We start from the raw sequence: 27,405 nt of genomic DNA on the forward strand, positions 1-27,405 counted from the left end.
TCGTTTTGAGATAATGAACTAGATCTTATTCCAGAAGACACCTTTCCTGTTCTAGAATTGCTTTCTTGATGCACACAGTGCTTACAATTTTTGTTATATCATGGAGTTTGGGTCACAAACCTTTTCACACAAAATAAAAATTATATAGGACTACAAGTGAGGACAGCAGGAAAACTTGATGGGTGAAGGGAGTGAATCAAATACCAGAAGAATTCATCACTCCCAGTACTTTTCTTTTTCCCACCCCACACTGGCCTTCTGAAAACTAGGAAAGTGCTGCAAAACAAACCAGTATTGCTAGAGTGAATTGTATCCTACTACTCCAGGAAGCCTATCCTGCACTATCCAGAAGGTATTTTTCCTTGTGCCATCAAAGGAAGTAGCCAGACTCCTGGACAGCTCATGGTGCTGATAATGCCAAGACTTGATCCCTGTATGGAGCAGTTACATATTCCTGCATTGCAGAAGGTTGGGGTAGATGATCCTCAGGGTCCCTTCCAATTCTGTGATTCTATTATCTATGCACCTTGAGAGGAGGGGAGAAGGGACCTAATAAAGGTGTTGGCACTAGAGAAGGACTAGGAAAGTATTGGTAGCCGATTATGCTTTCTCTCTAGCCTATGTTCTTATTTGCTCTCATTCTTCTAGTGCTGCTGGGATAGCTCTAGAGCTGTTATGTATTCATGATCACATGCATGCTAACTTTGGCCTCTTTGAGGAAGGATAAAGTGGGGAAGTTTATTCTCATCACATGTTTTGGCACTACTCTAAAGTTTGTGCAAATAGGGCATAACTACCGGTAGTGGTGATCTCTTCATGGTTTGATTTGGAATTGGCTCAGTAGTTATCTATTTCCAAGTAACCTTTTCTCTTTTTTGTGGGGCAGAAAGTTCACCTGTTTTTGACCATTTTCATCTGTTTAGGTTAGTGAATGTTTTCTGATTGCTCCATGCACAAAGGAAGAAATCATTGACTTGCCTTTGTAACCTCCCCACCCCAGTATACAGGACCTCTGGCAGGAATGGTTGCACATGTTCCTGAACTACACAAACAAGATTCAGGGACCATATTTCTCAACTAGAATATTGCATAGATTTGGAAAAGCTTGCACTTTACTTATTCTAGTTGTTAGCCTTCTAACGATTTGGGAAATGTTTAAAGCAAATTTTATATTTGTTGTTGTTCTTTAAGAATGAGCCTGGAAAGCAGCTTTATACATATCCTCACAGATAGCCTTAAGCATAGTTATCTTCAAAACCACTGGGTGATATCCAGCTAAGCCATACTCACTGAAATAAATTGGCTTAATTCAGTGGATCTGCTCCGAGTATGACTAACATTGGATATCACCTTCTGCCTTGTTCTAACCTATCTCTCTATCCTTATTTGCTGATACATCTAGTTCTTCCTCCAACACTGCCACCACCAGTAGCCCAAATCCCTTAAACATCTCTGCATTTTTTCCATTGCTGTGCCTGGAATTTCTTTCCAGAACAAATATTTTCAAGTAATTCTCCAGAGCTCACCAATTCAGGGAAGTCCTTGCTTAACCCATTCGTCTCCATCCCTCAACTGTGCTTGTTCACATTTCATCCCTTGTTACTCTTGTTTCTTCCTCTGAACTCTCCCTACTCTCAAAATATAGATTATGATTTATTTGGGGACAAGGATCTGTGAGTGCATGACCTGGCAGAGAGGAAATAATATTGGTCTAATAAATGATGTTTTATTAAAGAACAAATCTAGTCCCCACATTTTAGCTTTGTACCTGCCATGATCCAGCTTTGGCACATCTTCTGTGGTTTATTTCTGTTACAACTGTACCACTAAAACTGGTTTGATCTGTTTGCAAGCCAGGCTTTACTAGATCTTGGTTTCATCTTATGGTCAGTAGGCAGAGATTAAACCAAGTTTTCCAGCTGAATGTAATGGGAAACTGGCTTAGCAAACCCTGGAAGTGTTGTATTATGGTGTGAGAGGGGAGAATGTGCAGACACAACTTCATCTAACAAACTCTGGCTTATTAGACCAGGATCATTATATCTGAACCAGGCCTCTGTGTTTCCTTTTTTCTTTTTCTTCAAAGTGGGCTAGTACATGATTCTTACACCCAAGATTATTTGGAATCTCCAAGGGACCAAATTGTGTAGTTGTACAAAAAATTATATTACTTTTTTTAAAACAACAACGATGTAACTTAAACACTATAGTAAAAGAAAGTTCTGGCTTGTATTTTCAGGCTGCTATAACCTAAGATGCTGTGGCATGTAGTCAACTAAATTATACGCACAGTTGACCCATTGAAATTAATGGACCTAAATTAGTCAGGACCATTAATTTCAAAGGGTCTTCTCTGTGTATGACTAATGTTGTATACAACTCTGCAAAAACAATAGTGTTTTTAAAATGTTAATAAGCATGTAAATAGCCACTTGTCTGTGGTAAGAATCTCCTTCAGATGACCAGTCAGAGAAACTGCTTTAAAATGGAAAATTGCTTTTGCTGCAGCTGTTGATGGTTCCACAAATAAGTAACATGGTATGTGTGAGTAAAGGAGCTAGTGCTTCTTACTGTACAGTCCAAGACAACTTAGTACCAAGTTAATTAGCATCACCTTCCCTTATGTAAATGTACCTATCCTTTAAGATTGGATGTTGAACCCCTCCTGCATTTGGTGTTGTCGGCTAAGGCTAGGTGCGTGGTAACAGATGAGAGAGACTGCTTTATCTGTGGTTAGTGTGGAACTCTCTGCCCCCTTGCTCTTTATATTATCTTGGCACTAAGAAAGCTTTTATTTTTAAACATGCTCTTGATTCTGTTGCTACTTAATGCATTGATTGGTGCTGCTGTTGCTGCTTTTTGTGTTTTTGTTTTGCTTCTCTGTTTAAAATATGTGTTTTTATTGGTTGTGTCATTGTTGCTTTTCTGCTTACTCTTCATGTGCAAGTCACTGAGCAACTCCTTTGTGGGGAAAAGTGGGGCTTTAATTTAAAAATAATCACAACAACTTCTGTGGGATAGTAACTTTGGCGGACTTATTACCAAGGCTGCCCTTGGAATACAAATAACAAAAAAGCATGTGTAGTGTAATCAAGAACAAATATTCTAAAACATGAAAACCTTTGTACTGTATTCAGTACACAACAGCAGATTTTTGAAACGGGAAATGCATCTAAAACTTCAGTTCATCAGAGCATTAGATTAAGCATGTATCCTATATACTTCAGTAATAAAAAGATACAGTTCACCATGCAGACAATTGCTGGGTTATAAAATAGTGTCTTAAAAGTTAAGTGTATAATTATGAGAGGAAGTAACTATAGTACCCAGTACTGAAGTTAGACAAATCCAGGTTCCATGCTCATGCATCCTGCTAGATTAGGGAATTTCTGTGTTGGAATTGTGGTCACTGGTAACTTTTCTGCGCATCTGTGAACTCTGAACAGCTATGAACTTTCTAAAAACATAGGGACCAAGTGCCTAAGGATGGCATCCACAGATACCAGGTGAGCTTTCGAATGTATTCACTGAATGTATTCCAAGCTTCTTTTGGAGTTCTTTTGTAATAGTGTCTTGGATTGAAATATTGCTTGTGCTTCTGTTGTTCCACTTCTGTGGAACATGCTGATTCCTAAATGTTACCGTGTGCAGGCCTTGGACTGTCCATAAGATTCAAATTCCTAAGCTGCAGTAGCAATTGACTTGGTGTGCAGGCTACTGGAAGTTTTTCAGGTTTTGTTTTAGTGTTTTGTTGAAGCATTACTCTTAGCTACAGTTCAACACTGGGTGCATGGAATGAAAGCTGTACCCTACCACTGAACCACAGTCGACTGCTTACACTGGGACCTCTCAATTCTAGCAAAGATCTGTTTGCTTTCCATTCTGTGTATGTGTGTGTATCCTGTAATAACTGGTGATTGTGTGTGAATAGCATAGGAATAAGTGTGTCCTAAAGGCAATTGTGTGAAATGTGTGATTGCATGAGAAGTTTAAAGACTGACATACCCAAATCTCTTGATGGTCATCCTGCTAACATAATACTGTTAGTTAGGACTGCTTGAACTTTACCTCCACAGTTATCATATACCTTTCAGACTCGAGGTGGCTTTCAGCATAGTTAAAACATTAAAACACAGCATTATGAAAGCATTTTATCATTTTCCATTCACAAAATTTACATCGAGCTTTTCTTGAAATGGATGGGTCTTCTAAGCATACGTGCTTAAGATTAGGGTGTAAGATTTTGTAAAAAAAACAAAACAACCTTTCTGTTTCACCACAGGCTATAGATTTGATTGCAGTGTCAGTCTAACATAAAGCCAGTGGGTGCAGAAAGTAACTTGTGGCTCTGGAAGAAGCTACGCACAAACATTTGCCTTGGGATATATGTACAGTATGGTCAGTCACAAAATTCATACTGAGAAATCAGAAATAGTATATGAACTTGCACACTAATATAATCAATCTGTCTGAGCACAAGACATCATGTGTTGAGAACTATACTGTAGTCTACATACCTTATAGCAAATGTACAAAATTGCAGCTGTTGTGAGTCCTGAAGTAACCTCATCATTGCATACTAAAGAATGAAAGCAACAACTAGGATATCTGATGGTACTACTGTAATTGATTAGTTTACTTTACTCCAAAGATGTATAATTTGCACATGTGTGTGCTGGTGCAACCAAGTACCTTTCACTTTGGAAGTAATATAATACCACCATGTTCAAACTCTGGCACGTTGAACAAATTCTGTGTATCATAGATGGTTTGTAGATTCAAAAAGTCAATTTAAAATGGAACAAATCTCTTGAGGTTATATGTCCTGCTGCATTATTGCTGAATTTGAGTTCATGTGATTTTAATACTTGGCCTCCCTGTGGTCTCTGTCTAAGGCAGATAGGAATCATGTAGCCTTTGAGTTACAAAACTCAGAAGAGTGATCTGGATTTTTAAAGTTCTAACCAGTTCTGTTTCACTTTAGTGTCCAATAGAGTGACAAGTTACAAAACCAGAGGTGTGGTTTTTCCAGGAAATTCTGAATTGGAAAAAATCTCTTAAGCACATTATGGCAATTTGCAGCAGAAGATTTTCAATTTGTAGCAGAAAAGTGCCTGGTTCCCTTGAGAGCAATCTAATTTAGCATGTTTATTTTATTTATTAGCAAACAAAGTCAATAATTTGGAAACTGCCATGCTACCCTGTATGTATGTATGTATGTATGTAACTAATTAATTCATTAATTAGTTAATTAATTATTATACACACTAGACATACTTTCCTTGTTATTAATGAATTTATGAAATATAAAAAAATAATGAAGAAATAAAGCGGTGGAAAATCTTCTAGATTTTTTTCTGCCCACACCACTGACGGTTCAGAAGTCCCTCAGTAAATCTAGAGAGTCTGCCTTGATAGCTACCATAGAGTCCGGCATATTAGGCGACCGGGTGTATTAGACAACCCCCCAAATTGACAGCTGCAATTTGGGGGTTCATCTTATAAGCCCAGTTGCCTAATATGCTGGGCAGCTCCGCACCAGGAGAAACCCGCCCGGTGCAGAGCGGAGCCCGCCGCCCCTGCTGCTGCTTCTGAAGCAGCGTGAGAGGCGGGCTCCACGCCAGGAGAAAACCGCCTGGAATGGAGTGGAGCGGAGCCCGCCGCCCCTGCTGCTGCTTCCAAAGCAGCAGTGGGCGGGCTCCGCACCTGGCGGCTCTCTCCCAGTGCAGAGCGGAGCTCACCGCTGCTGCAGCTGTTTCGGAACCGCTGCAGCAGTGGGGGGGCGGGGGCAGATACCCGGCATATAAGACGACTCCCGACTTTTTAACCTCTTTTCCGGGGTTAAAATGTCATCTTATACGCTGGAATTTACGGTATTTGGTTTGTTCTTGTGCCTTCCTTCTACTGTTTATGTCCTTGTGCTTTGCCTCCTCCATACTATTTCAATATAAGGTGAACTTAACTATAGGAACAATCATCATATAGTTAGAACTGGCTGTGTGAGTTGCTCTTGTAAGAAGCATGTGCTAATGATTTATCAAGATCAGGAATGGTTAGCCCTTGGCTCTCTAAGCATATTTTTCTGGCCACTCAAAACTCCCAACAGCAGCTAGGAGTTTGTCTATATTTTGGGGTGGTTGCAGAGGTTTAGCCACTGTGTACACTGCAGCACTTGATCGAAGTGAAAATTACACCCCACCCTGGTCATCAGGTTGATCATTTAATGATTGGTAGAGGGGTGATATTCCTCTATCCTCTGCTAGTTACATGCACAACATGGGTGTGTGTGCATGTAAGAGCGTGGTGTGGCCACACCCACTCAGTTCTGCATGAACATGGCTACCAGTTAACGTGGTTCAGTGGTCAGCCATATTGTACCCAGCGACTTACACCCTTTCTTCTAAGATGCTGTTTTGTACATCAGTATCAACTTTTCAGATAAGACAAAAAAAAGTTCAGATACCTGAGTTGGGCATTTTGAACACCGACAACCTGAAAGAAAAAAGAAGCAGCTTGCTTTCTGTTTATACAAAAATAGTTTCCTAGTTGTCTGATCAGGCAAAGTAGCTTTGTAAAAGCCTGCACAGTATGCCAGTCCACTTCTTATTTGTCTTTACTGCTTACTGATTTTCAATATAGATAGAACTGCCTATATGTGATTGCCATTTTCTAATGATAGTGTCTATTTTTAAATTATATAGACTCTGGAAACAATGGGAAGTGCTCTCTAAATTATTGGCTTCTCTTGTTGAGTAGCTTTTCTTTTTAAATTTCAAGTTAGAGTAGTTTGAAAAAGGTCATTAATTATCCATTGGTCTGGAGTACAAATCTACTGTACTTGGGTGAGTTTCTGTGCTATGATATGCACCCATCTTAAAAGTGATTTGTATCAAATCTGTATTTGAAAGCAAGAAAGCAGACATTCTGTAACTTGAATAGGAAGATCTGAGAGGTTTAATATAATCAGAATAATTCCAAACACATTAGGTACAGCTGTGAGAATTGTCTACATTTTCATTTTTACCAGGGTTGCCAACTAGTTTAAAATAATTTTTATTTATCTGTCTCATCATTGATTGTTTGCTTAAACTGTTAAATTAATTATTTTGTTCTATTTATAATTTTCCATTGCACTGCTTCACATTTCATTAAATATAACCATGCAGTCAATCACTGACTTTCCTTCTCCCCCTCCCTTTCCAGGTTTCATTTATCCATTAAGACTGCATATTCAAATTTCTCCTTACATTCATATTTCTCCCTTACCCCATATCTTCAGTGTTTTAAACTAAAATATAAGTGTGCTTATTGCATGAGTGTGAAATATGCACACTTATTTTAACAGCAAAGTAAGCTGTTAAATTAAAATAAGTGTGCATATTTCAAAATTTAATTACTGCTAACATGACCCTATCCTATTCTAACATTGGTGCCTTATTGGTACCTTATTGTACAAGCCTAATCCTATGCATACTCTGTTATCCTAGCTACAGATGCTTCTGCGTATTTCATACGAATAAATAGTAGTGAACTGACTAGATCATATTGCAAACAGCTTCGGATCTGGTCAGTTTTACTGCTTTTAACAGAAAAGCAAAGAGAGATGAGCAACCTCACAACTGATAGTTTTGCTCATCTGCTCAGAAGTATTATTGTTAATGTTAGCTCAGTGTTTTCTAGAGCAGTGGTTCCCCAACTTTTCCCCACAGACCACTTAAAAAGCACTGGAGGTCTTTGCAGACCACTTAATCTGCCTGTTGTAGAATTGTAATGTGCTGTGCTAGTTGTTGTTTGATTTTTAATTGTATTTTTACAGGCACGTTGTGGACCAAGAAGGTGGTCTGCAGACCACAGTTTGGGAACTACTGTTCTAGAAGATGCTCAGCTTGAGCCTGGTGAATCTCATGGGTGTTTGAGAAATCTGTGGTATTTAAGCAACATTTGAGGGCATCTCCATGCCCTCAACTTGAAAACTTGCTACATAGTTGGAATAATTGCTCTTGGATCTTAATACGATTAAGAGATGGCCTTCTGGTTAACATTGAGCTCAAGTTATTGTTATTGGGGGCTTTGGGGATTCCAACCGATGTATGTTGTAACTGTCATGATGCATCCTTCAAGGGCAATACAAAAAGTATCTTTTGCTACTTCTACCTTTCAGTTTCTAAGTGGGTGGGTATGAATGATAGCTGTCTTGTCAGGGTCTAAATGCATCTCTCCAGATGAAAATAGTGGGAAGCACACATGGCCATAGTACAGTCTAAAGTTCCAGGTGCAATCCAACCATAAAAAAGGTAAAGGACCCTTGACATTTAAGTCCAGTCCCAACCACTCTGGGGTTGCGGCGCCCATCTTGTTCTATAGGCCAAGGGAGCCGGCGTTTGTCCACAGACAGCTTCCGGGTCATGTGGCCAGCATGACTAAGCTGCTTCTGGTGAAGCAGAGCAGCGCACGGAAACGCCATTTACTTTCCCGCTGGAGCAGTACCTATTTATCTACTTGCACTGCCTGCTTTCGAACTGCTAGATGGGCAGGAGTTGGGACCGAGCAATGTGAGCTCACCCCGTCACAGCGATTCGATCCACCGACCTTCCGATCAGCAAGCCCAAGGCTCAGTGGTTTAGACCACAGCGCCACCCGCGTCCCATGGCACACATGGCCATAGTACAGTCTAAAGTTCCAGGTGCAATCCAATTGTAGCTAGCTGCAAAAGAAGAGAAATTTCTGAAGCCCAAGATAAAGGAAAACACTTAATGAACATAAGTATTATATTTCCATCTCATGGCATCAGAGTTGAATATTATTCAAACAATCTTAGAAATCTGTCTAAATCAAACATTGCTTATGCTTGCTTTGTTTGTTTGTTTAAAAAATATCTGGGCACTCTAGCCTAAAAAAATAATCTTATGTTTTTATGCTTGCAACTGTTTTGAAGAGCTTCTAGGCTAATAAAATATATATTTTCTAGCTGCATCTCCCCCCCCCCGATCATCTTCTGATTGACAACATGCTTTGCATTTTATTGTGCTTTGATACAAAAAAAATTAAAACTGTTACTAGGGTGCTAGATGTTTAGTGAGTAACCATAATGTGATACTCAGTTGTTTCCAGAGGGGTTTTTTTTTTTTTGCCCATAACTCTCCAATATGCAGAAATACAGGTTTTCTTAAGTGTGCTGCAGGTAATATCTCGAAACCACTATGCTTCTCATGACCCTGAGGTCTTCTCAAATAAACAAAGCAAAAGTTGGACTCAAGAGGTTCTTGAAGGAAAGGGCTAGTCCCTATTAAGTTTTCTGAAAAGCAAAAAAAAAAAAAAAGGCACTCAGTTTGAGAAACCAGAACACTCCTAATTATAATCGCTCACCAGAATGGGTTAAGAATTAAACAACTTCAGGATCTGTCAGTACTGTGGAAGATCCAGACTGATTTTACATACGCACTGTCTGCTTTTGTTTCCTTTGATTCTAATTGTTAGATGAACACCTATTGTAGTTTTACCAACAAAGGCAAATAGTGTTCTAGCTTTGGATACAGAGTAGAAGTAGCGGCTATTTCTCTTTCATCTAGCAAGGTGCAGAGAATAGCATCAGAGACTTCCAGAGCACTTTTTAATTTATGACGAAAGCCTTAGGTGACTGATTTTACTAGATTAAACACTGGAACCATAAACGTTACTTATTCCAAGGTAGTGACTTGCCTTGCACTGTAGCTGTGGAGGTGTCAGTTTTAGGGCTTGTCCATTGCACCATGGCTGGACACTGTGTACATCATAATTCAAAGATTGTTTGGCTGGGGGGACTGTGAAAACCATATAGGCCAGTGAAGCTGTAATATTCCTATCATGGCTAACAGAGCCAGAACAGACTGCAGGATTGTGCATTCTTTCCTATACCACTCTTTTATGTAAATTACCGTATTTTTCGCTCTATAACACGCACCGGACCATAACACGTAGTTTTTAGAGGAGGAAAACAAGAAAAAAAATATTCTAAACGAAATAGTGGATATATGATTTTTGTGGTTCATGCTGTGGCTACAGACATGTGATCTGACAGTGAGTTTGGAGTAGCCCAATGCAAAAATCCTGAGGATCCATGTGGATCCGTGCTTTGTAACTACGGAGGAGGGAAGGAAGGGGAACCATGGATCCTCTGCTCATGACTGCAGCAGATTTCCCCCCCCCCCCGCCACCCGCAGGCATTTGCTCCATAACACGCACAGACATTTCCCCTTACTTTCTAGGAGGAAAAAAGTGAGTGTTATGGTGCAAAAAAATACGGCATATCACCTTCTTACTCCTGCTCTTAACCATGGTTAGTACTAACCAGAGTTTATACAAAACTTGGATTTCATACAAAGATCTGAAACTAGTTAGCAATCCTTGCGACTCTTGTTACTGTTAACCAGGATTAATTCCAGTGCACATGAACTGCAGTTAAAACTCAGGACAAATTAACATGGGAGGGAAGGAGCTATTCAAATGAGCTGTCTACAGGAGGGAGAGGGAAAGCTTCCACTTTTGATTTTAAGCTAGCCATATTTCTAGAGTTGGGAGACCGTGGCTTAAGAACAAGCCAGGTTTAGAACCGTGATTATGTCCACCTGATCAAATCAGTATTTTCAGGTGCCTTCTGCACCTTCATACAGCCACACTACTCCTCTTTTTTGGTAAGTGATGAAACAAGCTAGGAAACAGCAGCTAGCCATAGTTTTCTGTTACACCGGAACTAGGAACTTGGGGTAACGGCTTTGAAATAAGGCATGGTCTGTGAATCAGCTTTAAATCTTGGCTTTGTACGGTGGCTTTTTAAAGAAAAGTAATTAGCCATAGTTCCAGCACAGACCTAATGGAAAGCTGCATCCACAAAAGATAAAAGGGGATGTGTGTGAAAGTCCATGACTCGGCACATCATTTTCATAGCTATAAACCATAGTTTTCCAATGTGTGAAACAGTAACAACCTGCAATATCTCTGTGACCCTCTGTTGTAAACACAAAGTAAATTTAGGGTGTTTCTGCACTTGCTAACATTTGTGTAACAGTAAACCTTCCCCACGTGCATTTTGAGAAGTTATGGTGGTTTTAAAAATTGTTTTAAAATGCACTTTAGTTCAGATGTATGCAGTTGTATCCAGCAGTGTTCCATTCACACAACAGGGTGCAGAGCAAGGCCAAAATCTGCTCTCCCCCAGACCCCAGCCCTCATGCTGCCTTCCCAAAGCTGGGTAAGTGAGGCATGGGCTTTGGGAAAGAGGCATGAAGTTCTGGCTGGGTCCTGGAGTCCTTGCTTTGATACAGGAGTGGAAAGAAATGGGAGGAAGCTGAATGTTGTCTGGAGGAGTGGAGACCTCTCCTTTCTGCCCTGACTCCAACTGCTTCAGAAGAAGGAGCAGGATGCTTGCTTCCCCCTCACCTTTCTGCAGAGGACAGGGCCTTGGCGGAGGCCGAAGAGGGCTTTGAGCAGCCGAGGGAGGAGGTGGAACAGGAGGTGGCAGTGACTGAACAGGAGTCTGACAAGGAGGGGTGGAGTCTTGTTGCCTAGAATCAGTCACTGTCTTTGTGGATGGGAGGAGACCCACTCATCCAATAGATTGTGCTTTGCAACCCCAACATTCATGCAAGGCAAGTGAGTCTCATGAGTGAGTACACCACACCTTGGATTTAAAAGCTTGGTGGGTGAAACTTGTTGGGACATCTTCATTGTATCCTTCGAGTGGTGAATGTGTTACCCTGGTCCCAAGCCCTGTGTTTGTTAGAGCCTATATTGTTACTTGCCAGAATAAAGATCTTGTTCTTACTTAAAAGTAAGAGCTTCTGTTTGCACGTTTGGGGACAGGAGCTAGCACATATAACCCAGGAAGCTGCAGCAGGAATCCCCCCCAAATCTTGGATGGCCTTTCCTCCCCTTTGCATGAAAGGAAGTGCAACACTTTCTGGATTCATGCCTAGACACAATGTCTTTGGGCAGCATTTGTCTCCTCTGGCATAAATGTGTTTACGTTGTATCACTAGTGGCTGCATTTTTAACTTTCGGACAGTAGATGCCAGTAGATAGCTTTTGAATTAAAATAGAAATGTGGCGAGCGCTGCCATAGCAACAACTTCCTCTTGGCGATGTTATTTATAGAAATGCTGCTGCCTCATCTTTACATTGCTCTCATGCTAAAGAGAGACTTTCTGAGATGCTTTAAAAAGCTCTGCTGGCAAGATGTAGGATATCTGTTTGTTCTAGACTGATTATATATATCTATACGGTATCTCCCATATATCAACTGTTCTGTTTAAATGGCTATATTCATTATACAGCAGATATCTACTCTAAGCACTCTAGGGACTTGGACACATTTGGTGAGATTCCCCACCCCTTTTCTGCCTTTAAGTCTCCCTATGCTATATCACAAACTGATTTGAGAGACCCCTCAGTTGTGAAAGTGTTTGGCATGAGTGGGGCTGGGGGCTGGCGCTGGTATTTCCAGAACATGAATTCAAATCCCTCTGGGCACATGTAACTAGTTGAGCAGTTCTTTGGATTCTAGGTATAGTCAAGTTTGTTCATTTAGCTTGATGGATGACTCTGGCAGTGCTCACTACAGATTAACATATTAGCTAATTGGGTATGTGTACATACTAGGATACAGAAATAAAGGAGAATTTCACGTTACAGGGCAGTTCAATATATTTTTCTCCATAAGTAAGTACCATTGAATTCAGTGGGCTTTTCTCTCAGGTAAGTGTGCGTAGCTGCAGAGTACATATTACCCCCTATACAGGCCAAACTAAAAAATGGTGCTTTCCTGAGAGTTGTTTGTTCTTGCAGTGTAAAATTAACGGTCATAACCCTTACAATCCATGTCTGATTCCCTTCCCTGAAAGTACACCTTCCCTGAACACTGGTGATCCTTTTCAGATTAGGCTCTTGCTTAAGTTTTTGAAAGTAACTAATGGGAGTTTTATGTTGGGAGAAGCTTAAATATGTTGGTACTGATTAAAGGGGTGCATATATGTCACAATGTAGGGATGCGGGTGGCGCTGTGGGTTAAACCACAGAGTCTAGGACTTGCCGATCAGAAGGTCGGCAGTTCGAATCCCCACGACGGGGTGAGCTCCCATTGCTCAGTCCCTGCTCCTGCCAACCTAGCAGTTCGAAAGCATGTCAAAGTGCAAGTAAATAAATAGGTACCGCTCTGGCGGGAAGGTAAACGGCGTTTCCGTGTGCTGCTCTGGTTTGTCAGAAGTGGCTTAGTCATGCTGGCCACATGACCCAGAAGCTGTACGCCAGCTCCCTCGGCCAATAATGTGAGATGAGCACCGCAACCCCAGAGTCGGTCATGACTGGACCTAATGGTCAGGGGCCCCTTTACCTTTACCTTTACCTTATATGTCACAACACAATCATCCTTTTTCTAATGTGCACTTTCTTTGTTTTTAAAAAATAAAAAGAATGCACTTGAATGCCCGCCACCTGTAATATGTTGAAACTTTTCTAACAGCATGTCTAGGTTCTAAAATCAAGATTTATATTTTTAAAATTCATTTTGTGAACTTAAAACCTCTTTCTACAAATCTCTTGAAATTATATGGAAATCAATATTAATATTACCTTTACAACATCTTTTATCATTTACTAGGAGAGCAACCTAACAGTCACTTAAACAGATTTCAGTGTAAATAAATGCTTTTCTCTTCGTTAGTTTTATGCAAGCTTGTAGAGTCACAAGCAGCAATCCTGTGAAGGGATACATATGCTCATGCCCAAGGCAGTATTGTAAATGACTCTTTAACAATACTGTAGAAGTTCAGAAATTTGTGGTAGGGTTGTTGTATTGTCCTTTAGGTAAGGTTTTCATGATTAATGAGATAATAAAAATGAACAGCAAGTAATATTTTTGCAAGATGGGATAGCTTTTGCTGTTAGCTGTTACTGTTAGCTACATTGCCTTCTCCCATCTGTTCTGGTGTTTCTGAGATAGGCAATGGAGAAGAATAAAGACAATGGACAATAATTAGGCCAGTACCTTGTAATGGGATGGGGTGAGTGCGAGTGAACAGGCAAAAACATCTTGTGTGCAGGTGGGAGGTAGAGGGGAGGCCTGCGCCCAGTTGTGCATGGCGAAGGAAGGTGCACTCTGCAGAAGTGCAGGGAGAGAGGCAAGGGGATATGGAACATTTCAGGGACTGGCTAAGTCACCAGACTTAGAATGATTTGTCAACTCCACAGGTTTTCACAAGAGAGAAGCCATATTCTTAAATCTGTCTGAAAGCAAAAAGTTAAGAATGGTCACAGCAAGGTGTCAGGGAAGGGAAGCATATAGTGTATGTCCTAAGGTCTGCTTGCCTAAGAGGCAATCTCTATGCATTTTTGCCTCCCCCTCTTATCTCAGCATTGATAAGGAAGATGGGAAGTAATCAGGCACAGGTGATTATACAGTGGACCCTCGAGTACGTTACCTTCGGGTAACGTAATCTTCGGGTTGCAAACGTGGCAAACCTGGAAGTGAGTTTGTCGCGTGTGCAGAAGTGTTTTGTGCATGCGCAGAAGCACTCTGCGGCAGCGTGCGCAGAAGCAGTCCTCCAGTCGGCCGGGCCTCCAGAACGGATCCTGTTCATCACCAGAGGTATCACTGTAATAGCACCAATAGGCCCCCACTATCCCTAGTTTTCACAGATCTACTAGGTAAGAACCCTGGATGTTCTTCAACCATATGCCCAGAAACTGAGTGGAATATCTTGACCCTCCATGGTTATTCCAGTAAAGACCTTTTCCTCTTCTTGAGGGAAAGACAACAGCCAGGCCCTTGCGGGGTTGAATCTGGATGAGTGCACAGCTTCTGTCTAAGGTACTTTTTCCAGGGGCATCTCCGATGTTAATTGTTTTCCTTCAAACGAGTAAAAGTTGCTAACTAGTTTTTTTGTAGGGTTGTTGGTTTTCCTCTTCCCAACGTTTGATCCACACATACAAACACAAATTATTTTGTGTGTGTGTGTGTAATTTTTACACTTGTGGCCTAGGAGTTATACTTATTTGCCTCAGTGTATGAAACCAAAAGTAATCAAATGTCTTGCGGGGGGGGGGGACTCTCACTATTAGATTCTTTTCAATTATTTTTCTTGTAATTGCAAAGCCCCTGGATGAACGTAGCCACTGAGTAGGACCTTAGGTGACCCCTGTAACACTGCACAGCATAGCTCAGCAGCAAGTGCAGCTATTTAATTAGTTCTTTAGAAGTTGGGAAGAGGCTTCCTGCCAAGGTTTTTGGATCCTGACCACATATTTACTGTGTGTACATGCCCTGCAGCATGTAAACTCGTTTTCATTTTTAAGCATGGATATGACTTGCACATTATAGGAATTGAATGACTATGTGCAGTATACAGATATATCGTCAAGTTTTCTAAACAGGAAATGTTTTGAAATTTTCTCTTAATCTGCAGTAGTAAACTATAATATCTAACACTGCTAATAAACTAAAAGCAAATTATGCTTTCTGGATCCTGGCTTCTGTTATCCCTTTTCAATATAACAAAACACATGCTTGTTCTCATCTCCCTGAGGTGGTCCCCCCCCCCCCGAAGTGGAGAGTTAACATGCAAACAGTACAGGGTTTTTTCCCCCTCTAGTCACCACCCTGAGCTGATATCAAGAGCCTTTTGCTGAGAATAGCTCTTGAAGCTTGGTTTTATATTAACAGGAAGCAGAACAGCAGTTGCGGCTTTAGCACACTGCATACAGGAAGTCTGACACATTCTTAGTCCTCGGCTTCTGTGCTAAGTTCTTAAGTTGAGAATTGTTTCTTGCCTCTAACGTACACCTTAAATGTACATAGATGGCAGCCCAGAAGGAGTTACAGGGCAGCCACAGCGTGGGGACTGCTAATGCTTTGCAGAGACTGGAAGGGTTTGCCAACAGACTTTTTCACAGGCACTCCAAAGGTTCTACAAGTGAACTGAAAGTAGCTCTGGAAAATGAGTCTTCTCATTTCTCTGAACCCGCTGCACTGTGGGACAGATCAAGTAAGTGTGTGTGTTGGGGAGGGGTATTACTTGGTATGTAATGGCAAACTGTAGCATGTTGCATACTAAATATAGAAAAATGCTGACAGCCAAACTGGTGAATTAAATGATCAGCAAGTGGATTCAAATCTGTAGTTTTGTTTCTTAAAGCATATGTGATCAGGTCACAGAGTATTATTATCAGTCAGCTTACTTTAGTCATTTCATTGCCTTGCATATTTTCCTGCCTGCGTTAAATGTCTACTTCTTCATTATTTGAAGTTGTGTTTTTGAAGCGCTAAGGCTGACTATTAATTGTTGGCTGGATCGAGGCGGGTCGGGGCTGCTGATTCTTCTAGACCTGTCAGCAGCCTTCGACATGGTCGATCACGAACTCCTGGACCACCGCCTTGCCGACGTGGGGATCCAGGGCACAGTCCTTCAATGGCTGCGCTCGTTTCTCTCTGGTCGGGGACAGAGGGTGGCGCTTGGGGGGGAATTGTCATCGCGCCACTCCTTAGTGTGTGGAGTGCCTCAGGGTGCGATACTCTCCCCGATGCTTTTTAACATCTTTATGCGCCCCCTCGTGCAGCTTGTCCGGAGTTTTGGGCTGGGTTGCCATCAGTATGCCAATCCTGACTTGGCCCCAGACACACTGACCAGGTGTCTGGAAGCTGTGGCTGGATGGTTTTGTGGGAGCCGGTTGAAGTTAAATCCTTCGAAGACAGGTCCTCTGGCTGGGACGGGACGATATGGGATTGAGGGAGCAACTCCCATCTCTTGCGGGGGTGCAATTAGTGCCAGCACCATCCGTTAAGAGTTTGGGTGTAATCTTCGATATCTCCCTCTCTATGGAGGCACAGATTACACCTATAACAAAGGTGGCATATTTCATCTCCGCCAAGCTAAGCAGTTGGCTTCTTATCTCTCTCGCCCTGACCTAGCCACTGTGATCCATGCGACAGTCACCTCCAGACTGGATTATTGTAATTCGTTCTACGTGGGGCGGCCCTTGAGACTGACCCAGAAACTCCAGCGGGTGCAGAATGCCACAGCGAGACTCCTTATGGGGTCTTCGCTGCGAGATCACATTCATCCGGTACTATACCAGCTGCACTGGCTCCCGGTGGAGTACAGGATCAGGTTTAAGGTGCTGGTTTTAACCTTTAAAGCCCTATACGGCCTAGGACCCTCGTACCTATGGGACCGCCTCTCCTGGTATGTCCCACAGAGGAACCTACGGTCTGCAAATAAAAACATCCTGAAGGTCCCAGGCCACAGAGAGGTTAGGCTGGCCTCAACTAGAGCCAGGGCTTTCTCGGCTGCGGCTCCAATCTGGTGGAACGCTCTGTCACAAGAGACTAGGGCCCTGCGGGACCTGACATCCTTCCGCAGGGCCTGCAAGACAGAGCTGTTCCACCAGGCCTTTGGTCAGGGCGCAGCCTGACTCCCTCCTCTGGCAATCTGCACAGAATTTTGCTTAACGGTTGCCATCAATTTGATTTTAATTAATTTTTATAATGAAATGCTTTTAGAATGTGGGATTATTTGATTGTTGTTAGCCGCCCTGAGCCCGGCTTTGGCTGGGGAGGACAGGATATAAATAAAATTTATTATTATTATTATTATTATTATTATTATTATTATTATTAGCTGTCCTTAAGCTTGAATGATTGAAGAGAAGGGCATGCAAGGGTGCCGCAAAGGTGATTTACACACCAAAACAGTCTGCAGTATGGAGATTCTCTTGCAGTTTGGGCCCCATGGACACAGGACTGGTGCAGTGTGGTGAAGAGAGTGACAGACACATCAGCATGTGCAGTGCCTCCAGCTGCATCAGAGCTGGGAAATCTTCTATTGTATGAGAAGATCTTGTGTACACAACCTGTAGTCGCACATTAAAATCTATAGACTGAACTCTTAACTGTTACTGTATATAGCATTAAGTGGGGGACCCCGATACTTTAAAATGGATGGGGCTACCACCCTCTTGTCAAGCAAAGTTGGAAATATAAGTAGTATAAGCTTCCTGGAAGAAGGTAAAATACTGCATGTATATCAGATCACGGTGTTTGTAAATCATTCTTCTTCATAGTTCGAACGGAGCAGCATTTTCACTTCAGTAGTAACCATGTGGTTGGTGTAGCTTAGGTTGCCTAGTGGGTGGGGAGTTTGCCAATGAGCGCCATAGGTGACCATGCTAGTTATTTAACAAGATACTGACAAATATGTAGTTAGCCTATTGGGAGTTCAAATATGAGACTATAAATGCTTTCATATTTACTAAGCAACTATATGTATTCTAATACATTTTCATACATTTCGTTAATTTTGTATAATCAATAGGGCTCCCACTTCTCTGGGCAAAGGCATAGAAAATTCAGGATATTTTCTTTATTTGCCTCTTGGAGTGGAGACTATTGAGTCTGGTGTTCAAAATAGCATTCATACTTATTTTAAGGGGAATAATAGATAAATATGTATATATGGTCTTGATTATTTACTAATTTACATTAATCTCATGCTGTGGAAACTGATCCCTAAGTTTATTGGAAACAGCATGTATTAGCTAAATGCTATACCATAATTTTAATCAGGGTTGAAACTCTTAATGTAATAATGCATTGTCTCCCTGATAGATGGCCTATGCAGAGAATGGGACAAGGGGAGCGCAACCCTGCTCCTGCTTCTCAAGTCTCTTTGAGACTTTTGATGCCATTCACCATGGTATCCACCCGGACCAGATCCATGAAATGGGATCACTGTGTTACAATGGTTTCAGACCCCACCTACATGACCGTGTCCAGAGAAAAGCATCGGGAGGTGCTTCTTGGTTCACTGGAGTGCTGCAGGCTACTATTCCATACTCAATGCTATGAAGCCACTGGGAGCAGTCATTAGGAGTTTTGTGGTCAGGTGCCATCAGCTGTATTTCTCCATAATATATGTATCAGGAGAAGCCATGCAGGCCCTCAAACATTCCTTGGATGCAGTGGTGGGATGGATGAGAGAAAATAACCTGAGCTTGAATCCTGGGAAGATGGAGGCATTGTGGATGAGTGGTTCCTGTGTCCATTTATTGAATGGGTCAATGGTCTGCCCTGAATGGGGTTGCACTCCCTCTGAAGATGTTGGTACCCAGCTTGAGGGTTCTTCTGGATCCAGCTGTGTCACTGGAGGCTCAGGTAGCCTCAGTGGCCAGATGTACGTACTTTTAGCAGCTGTGGCTGGTGAAACAACTGCAGCCGTACCTGGACTGAGAGAGATCAATTACAGTAATTCAGGTTTGGGTGAATCAGAGTGCTTTAAAGCAATCCACTCTTTATGCCTGACTTCCCTTGCAACCGATCCAGAAGCTGTAGTTAGTGCAGAATGATTCAGCCTGGTTGCTGGCAGGAGTCAACCCCTGTCAACATAAAGCACCCCAGCTTGCAAATCTACACTGGTTGCTCATTTTCTACCAGTCCATGTTCATTTCATTACTATTATTATATAAAACCATTAACAGCTTGAGACCAGTTTATCTTGCACGATCACCTTAACCCATATGTGCCCATTCAACTTCTTTGATCTGCAGAACTAGCACTGTGCTAGTGTTACATAACATTAATTCCACATTTATTTATTACATATATATACACCACAATTTATGGGTGGTGCTGTGGTTTAAACCACAGAGCCTAGAGCTTGCCGATCAGAAGGTCAGTGGTTTGAATCCTTGTGACAGGGTGAGCTCTGGTTGCTCAGTCCCTGCTCCTGCCAACCTAGCAGTTCGAAAGCACGAAGTGCAAGTTGATAAATAGGTACCGCTCTGGTGGGAAGGTAAATGGCGTTTCCGTGCGCTGCTCTGGTTCACCAGAAGCAGCTTAGTCATGCTGGCCACATGCTGTACACTGGCACCCTTGGCCAGTAAAGTGAGATGAGTGCCACAACCCCAGAGTTGTCCGTGACTGGACCTTATGGTCAGGGGTCCCTTTACCTTTACCACCTTATATCTTCCAAGGATCTCATAAAAAATCATTCTTTTAGTTTGGCAGTTTTTTGACATCAGGCAAGCACCTTCACGGTTCTCTTTTCGGCATCTGCTTAAAACATTTTTGTTCAGACAAACCTATCTAGACATGTAGAAGTTACACGTGCTTTATTTCTTTTTAGATACTATTGATTTTAAACATCTCCTGAATAAAACAAACAAACAAATACTCTTCTCTAGATAAATTTTCCATTACATTTTTGCAGCCAGAGACCACTTTTATAAACAATCTATATTACTTGCAATGTGTCTTCTAAACTGGCTTTTTGAACAATGCAATGGATTAGATCCAAACAGCCATGGTGAGAGTAGAACCAACCACTGAAATAAATAGGACTTAAGTTAGCCATTGATTTACTCCCGTCTGGATCCAACCCACTGCATTGAAGCTGAAACCAGTTAACCAACTGAATTTTATAACTATCTGAACATTTTTTTTGTTTGCTACGTATTGCTGGAAAATTGTATTTTTTTCTAGGAAAAAAGATTGTATTATAATATGTGAGATCTTAAATTAAAATTAGGTGCACTGTAAATCTTCCGCCTATAAAATGCATTGTGCCTGTGATCTTCTATGTCTTCTTGGACCTTGACTAGAATGATGCTTAAATAGCAAACTGCTGGCAGAACATGTAGCCATATTTCTACTGTCCTGCAGTTCAGGTTTCTTAGTTAATTTAATATTTATATGCCATCTGCATCAAAAAAAGAATTATTTTGCCATTTCATAGTCATTTTAAACATCAAATAGAAAAAACCCACATAGTGTAAATGAATACAAAAGCACCAAAACAGTATTTTAAAAAGGCTTTGGACTGTGATACTATTGGGCATTTGTCTTGCGTGTGGACTTCCAATAGGCATCTGGTTGGCTACAGTGAGAAAAGAATTGCTATACTAGACAGGCCTTGGTTTCATCCAATAGAGCTCTTGTTATATTCTTTATTTTGGTGAACAAACCCAACATAAATGTAAAGCTGCCAGGTCATTATTTTAGAAGCAAGGCGCTGTCCATTTTTTTAATATTTTGATTTGATGTGATTTATGGTATATCTATGTCACTTTCCCAGTCCAAGGTATCCCATGGTAACTTAGAACTGCTGACTCCCACATTGATTTTGCTGCATTAGCATAATCAAAGTGACCTTTCCGGGGTGCAAGCCTGGGCAGTATGAGTGGAGGTCCTGGGGTGCCCAGACAACAAGATTCCCCTTGGCTGCAGGACATCTTAGGGATTCCACTTAAGATTGTATAGGATTTACTCCTTAGCCATTTTTCTTCTCCTGAAGATGTTCTGCATGGCAGCAGGTACAGTTTTTTCCTCAGGGCTTACTCCCAAAGCTTTTATCACAAAAGGCAACAGTGCTTTAGGATCAGAGTTTTCTTTATCCTAGATGGGCTACCTTCCCAGGTTGATGCTCCTCCCCTCCCGCCCCTCATTTCCCTCTACAGCACGTGCCTTCTTGACCGTCAGACCCACTATTTCTTTTCTCTGCTCAATCTGCCGGAGCCTGTCTTTGCATGCAGGGGATGTCCCTAAATCATCAAGGGTTTGAGACCCTCACCTGGTTTAGCCAACCAGTGGAAGCCATTTCTAGGGGTGACAGCTTCTAGGAGTTGGTAAGAGTTGAGTGCAGGATGGGGACCAAAAGTGGACAAACTACCCCAGAATGATTATAATGTGTCCCCCATCAGAGGTACTACCCCTCTCCTAACACCCTCTACACCCCATTGTGGAATATTGGAGGGAAACATAAAGAGGAGAGGAGGATGTGAGCAACACAGTGCCTTAATCTTTAAGGTGCATAGATGCCCTTAGATGTTCAAAAAAGAGAGCAAATCTCATTTAAAACCATGTAACTGCAGCATTGGAAAAGAGGGAGGAAAGCAAGAATGGTAAAAATTCTATTGCAGTCCTATAGGTCTATTGCATGGGCAGGCAAACTAAGGCCCAGGGGCTGGATCCGGCCCAAATGCCTTCTAAATCCAGCCTGCGGACGGTCCAGGAATCAGCATGTTTTTACATGAGTAGAATGTGTCCCTTTATTTAAAATGCATCTCTGGGTTATTTGTGGGGCCTGCCTGATGTTTTTACATGAGTAGAATGTGTGCTTTTATTTAAAACACATCTCTGGGTTACGGTATTTGTGGGGCATAGGAATTCATTCATTTCCCCCGCCCCGCCCTGCCCCCCCCCCAAAAATATAGTCCAGTCCACCACAAGGTCTGAGGGACAGTGGACCGACCCCCTGCTGAAAAAGCTTGCTATTGCTTCGACATATCCTCTTTGCAAAACATCTTGTTATGCAGTTATAGTCCTCAAAGAGGAAGCTGTATCTCTGTGGGTTGCTAGCTTCTTGTGGTTTAATAATGTGAGCAGAATAGTTCTCTCTCTCCCTACCCAGAGTTAAGCTACTCACTTCTGTGACAGGTTATTGGGAAGCTGTATTGCCTCCATTCAGGTTTTCGGGGATCAGATGGACATTAGTGTGTGAAGCGCATACTATGAAGTGTTTTAAGTTACAAACTCATTTTCTGGCTGCATTTTTTGGCTTAAAAGCATTTATCTGTTTCCAATGGCTTTTTAATACTGACAAGGATTGTTACTTTTGTTCTCCATTTTTAGAAAATAGGGTCTTTTACATAGTTTCAAAAAAACCCATTGATTCTTTATTTAAGCTTCTAAATACCATGGAGACATTATGTATAATGTTTAGCCATTGTTTGTTTTCCTTAATTGTGGTAAAGCATTTCTGAATATCATTATGGTTGAACTAGGTTTTCAAGTGTCTACCTATATACACTTGGTAAGCTTATACCATGGCTTTGTGTTTGGGATTCTAAACAGTCAATACATGAAACAATGGTTTTTCTTGTTTCTAGCTCTCCAGATTTTGCTGGACAACAAATTCCATCATATCTAGCCATTGGACATGCTGATTGGGAGTGATGGGAGCTGGAGTCCAGTCACAGATTATTAGGTGTCTCTGGTTTTCTGGCTTGACCAGGCCAGGGAGTTATCACCTTGAATGCTACAAATTTGAGTTCCGGATCAACTGTGATTTTATTGTGGGCGACTTTGGAGAAATCATTCTGCTCTGGTTCTGTGTGTATGGGATGGACATAGCACCATATATTATAGGATTATTAAAGAGAACTGCATAAAAATATAAAGCACAGTGTACAAATTAACCTTTACATGTAACACCTGTTTTGCCCTGGCTTCTGATAAATTTCTGGGATCAATCACAGTGATGGTTTTGACTATGAAGTCTTATATAGTTGGGAACCTGTTGCCTTACAGAACATCTCTCTCATTATCAACCTACCCGGACACTTAAATCATGATCATGGGCCCTTGTCCAAGTGTCCTTCCAACAGAAATGTGATGGGTGGTTACAAGAGAGAGGCCCTTCACTGTAAAGACCCTCGGTTGGAATGCTTTTCCAATGGAAGCTTACCTAGCACCAAGACCCACCATTTTTCAGTGCCAGGTTCAGACTTTCCTCTACATCTGGCATATGGTTTTTAATTGTATTTCTCTGTGGCTTGATGGTTTTTCATTTTTTTAAATAGCTGTTTTAGTGGTGATCTTGTTGATGTATTTATTGTTGGGAATGGTGTATGATTGCTTTTAGTTTGAAGCACATTTATGTAATACTCTGTTTGCTATAAATCACAATAAAGTAGTGATGGTAATAATGGTAGACCAGCAATCTAGATGGTACCGTATAGGTTGTACTGTGTGTGGAATGAGTTAATTCCAAGGATGTTGGTTGGTTGTGCTGCATGATGTAGCATGACAGTAGATTATAATAGGCGGGGGGGGGGAGTTATGCTTTGAGCACTTTCCAGGTATTTCCTAATATCCTATAGAGCATCTGCTAGACTATCTTGAGTTTTGTGCCTGTGAAGAAACACTATTTTTAAAAAAAGTCATATTAATAAAAAACATAGAAATATGTTGCTTATGTGGATAAATTAAAGCTTTAGGAGAAACTACTGGTTGGGTGCAAGCAGACCGATAATTCTCCTCTAAGGTTGCTATGGAAACAAGCAGTGCTTGATATAATTGAGAACATCTTAAAACATCCTGGCGTTTTTGCTTTTTCCCCCTCTGCCATTTTGAGTCGCTTTATCTGTGTATAGGTAATCCTGGCTCAAAAACAAGTCATTAATGAGCATCGCTATTTGAATATGGATCTGCTATCAACTGCTGGTATTTTTATTGGATAGTTTGCATATCTCAAGCTGGCTGGATGAAGACTAGCTCTCTGGATTTGTTTGTCTTCCAGTTCTAGTGGCCATATGTGAGAGCATCAATGCTTTTACTTTAGAGATTAAATAACTCATTTACTGGGCAAACATTACTAGCAATATGTTTCCAAAAACCAGCCTTTCAACATGAATGGTAAGTCACTTCCATGTTTCTAATGTTATAGTTTCGTTGGAACGATAAATTTATCTGCTTTTAAAGGAAGTGTACAGAATTATCCCCTGTGTTACGTTAATTTATTGTGAGCTGTTTTCTTTTTCATCTAGTTATTATAGAGTTGCTCTAAAAAGAAAAAAAGACCAGTAGTAAATTGTTTAGTATTCTATAATGTATCGGGATGCAGCATTTAATAGAATATAAATTATAACAGAGCTAATGCTTTCTTTGTAAGTTTATATTTTTTGCTATGTATAATTAAAGTTTAACAATCGTAAGTGAAGACTTGTAGAAGCATCCTAGCTTTTATTTTAATTAGTTTTCTTTTAGCATCTTTCATGTCACCATTTGTAGAAATTTACATAAATATCTGAGTCAAATGTTTGTCTCATCATTTGCAGATGGGGATTTTTTTAGCTTTCTGTGTGGTAGATTTTGCTACATTTATTAATCTCAAGGAATTATGGAGAAAGAGAATTTTGTGTGTGTGGTGGAGAATACATTTAAATTAAGGTGCTGGCATTTTAAATTGATCCTGATCTGGTGAGGTATTAAGGCAGTTGCTGTGATCAGATTACCAAATTGATTTTTGTCAACATTTCTGTCAAGCAAATTTGATTTTGAGATCACTTATATAGCAGGCAGAAGCAGAATATAGATTATCTGCCCCAAACTTCAGTGAAATAGGCATAGGACCAAATAACTGTACATACCATTTTGTTTTAAGCATATAGTTTTGTATTTAAGCTTATTTTCAGAAAAAGGTTTTATCAAATGGCATCATGCTTCCTGAACTTCCAATTTTTTTTTTCAAAATAAATGTTGCAAGCATTTCACTAGTGTGTAAAATGCAATTTAAATAGCAATGCTGCTTTTAATGTGTTGAAATACCGTAATTTAAATAAAAGGCAAGATCAGTACAGAGGATAATAAAAAAAGATGCTTATCTGCAGGGCTGCAATCATGGGGTTTTTTTGTTTTTGTTTTTTAAGAATACAGCAAAAAATAAATTGCCTTTCTAATGCTCCAGTCTCATAATCATGGAACAAACATGATGTGTGACCTGACTTTTGGGGAGGCTAGTGTATATGCAAAAACAGAATCAGATTCAGGCAGCGGCCTATTTCAGACATGGTAACTACTTATGCAGGTGCATAAGTAAAATCTAACCCATAGGAAATGTAGGCCGATAGATTTATCTTCCCTTGATCCCCCCCCCCCCCGCTTTTATTGCAAAAAAATAGATGGAAGAAGTCTGGTTCTTTTTCTGTTTGTGAACTATATACTGACACAATGTACATGTAGTCTTTAGCAGAGTTCGCCATGTTACGAGCAAAGCAAATAACATGCAGAATCAGATTTCTATACAGTGATCTCCATGCTGGTTCAGATCATTTGCATATAAAGGGTGGCCTACTGGGTATAAAACTGCATTTGGCACTTGGAATTGTATCCACACATATACATGCAATCTTTTGTATAGCCCCTAATGGCTACTTGGTGGAGTCAGCTTTAATCGATAGCCAGATCAGATAGCATGATTAACTTATCTCATGATGTGGGAGAGACAGTATGTCCTGTTCTGCATATGCATGCTTACCCCGGCACGTTTAGGTTTAAACTGCATGGTTGATATCCCAGATAAAGTCGGGAAATTATCACAGTCCAGGGGCACTTGCATATTTTATGTTACATGTGTATGTCAAGCTAACCAACATGGTGTCCTCCAGAGGTTGCTGAAGGCTATTGTGTTAGCTGCCCTGCTGTATGCTCTATGGGAATGTGATGCCCCATCATGGACATCAGGGGCAGGATAGGAATGCTGAATCCAATGCTATCTTTAGAAGGGTGTGGACTTGCCACCGGATCAGCAGTCCACACAGACAAATGCCTTGGTGGGCTTGCATGTCCAAATTTGTTGACCAGGGCCATGATTGGGAGAGGTAAGCTGGTTAGATATCCAGCATCTGACTGACATCCCACCTCATCCAGTCCCTGTGTATCTAGTTTAGAAGAAATCTTTTGGCATATTCCTTTGAAGAGCATACCGTAACTTCCTTTGCTTCCACTTGCACTTATGGCATCTCCCTGCAGGACAGAAAGAACTTCAGCATAGTAGGTGCTGGGGACTTGCTCCTTTCATTCTGAGTAAAGGACCGTAGCTCATTGTGAACAGAGCACATGCTTTGAACACAAAAGAACCCAGGTTCAATCCCTGACATCTCCAAGTAGTGGGGAAACTCCTGCCTGCAACCCGGGAGAGCCACTGTTTAACAGTGTTGACAATACTGATGGGCCAGTGGTCTTTCTTGCTGCAAGGCAGCTTCCTGTACATTCTTATCTAAGACAAACTGAAGAGCATGTGCACATTTTTTTATTATTAAAGCTCTCTGGCTGTGTTTACAGGCTGTGTACTTATTCAATCCCATCCCCCACCCCTCGTGGGCTGCCTTCAGATGTCATGTTTCTAATCAACTGGGAACAGGCCATATGCCTGTCTGTTCTCTTCTTCCTTTCATGCCATGCACTTAAACTGCTTAGTTTGATCAAACCATAGTTTGCCATTGTGCCTAAACTCTGCACACTGTGGTTTAGAGCAAGACCCCCAAATGAGGAACTCATGGAGGCTTGCATTTCTGGTTTGGAGGGCTTTCTCTGAACCACATTCTGCTGGGGCTGGGTGTAATGGCCAACTTCCTGGGTGCATTGGAGTGGCGGGAGCTTGCAAACAGGCAATATTCCAATAAGCAAACAATGGTTTGAGGGTTCAGAAATGGAATACCTGAGTGCATCTTTGGTGTACACTTACATAGCTCTTAATTTCTCCTACATAAGTTGAAGCACATCATTGGAATTAGTATCACTAGAGCTGTTGTAGTTGTGCAGTTACTCCAGATTTTATGACAACATTCAAATGAAGAAACTCTGTATAGTCTGCTGAAACACTG

At 41.2% G+C, this 27,405-nt stretch overlaps 1 protein-coding gene across 3 annotated transcripts in view; it reads left to right on the top strand.

Moving 5' to 3' along the window:
* Nucleotides 1-27,405, top strand: part of PRKACB (protein kinase cAMP-activated catalytic subunit beta) — a 57,316-nt gene that overhangs the window by 5,660 nt on the left and 24,251 nt on the right. Inside the window, exon 1 of one of the 3 annotated variants that reach the window (XM_083510697.1) lies at nucleotides 15,572-16,013. The exons of 1 other annotated variant lie outside the window; for it this stretch is intronic. In XM_083510697.1, coding sequence (XP_083366823.1) covers nucleotides 15,827-16,013 — 187 coding nt within the window. In that variant the 5' untranslated portion in view covers nucleotides 15,572-15,826. Of the gene's footprint in view, nucleotides 1-15,571; nucleotides 16,014-24,119; nucleotides 24,437-27,405 lie in introns of those variants that run through there. One more of the 3 variants, XM_083510699.1, reaches the window with a different exon arrangement.

The sequence above is a fragment of the Podarcis liolepis genome, assembly GCF_965112155.1.
Source record: "Podarcis liolepis genome assembly, chromosome: 6".
NCBI lineage: Eukaryota > Metazoa > Chordata > Lepidosauria > Squamata > Lacertidae > Podarcis > Podarcis liolepis.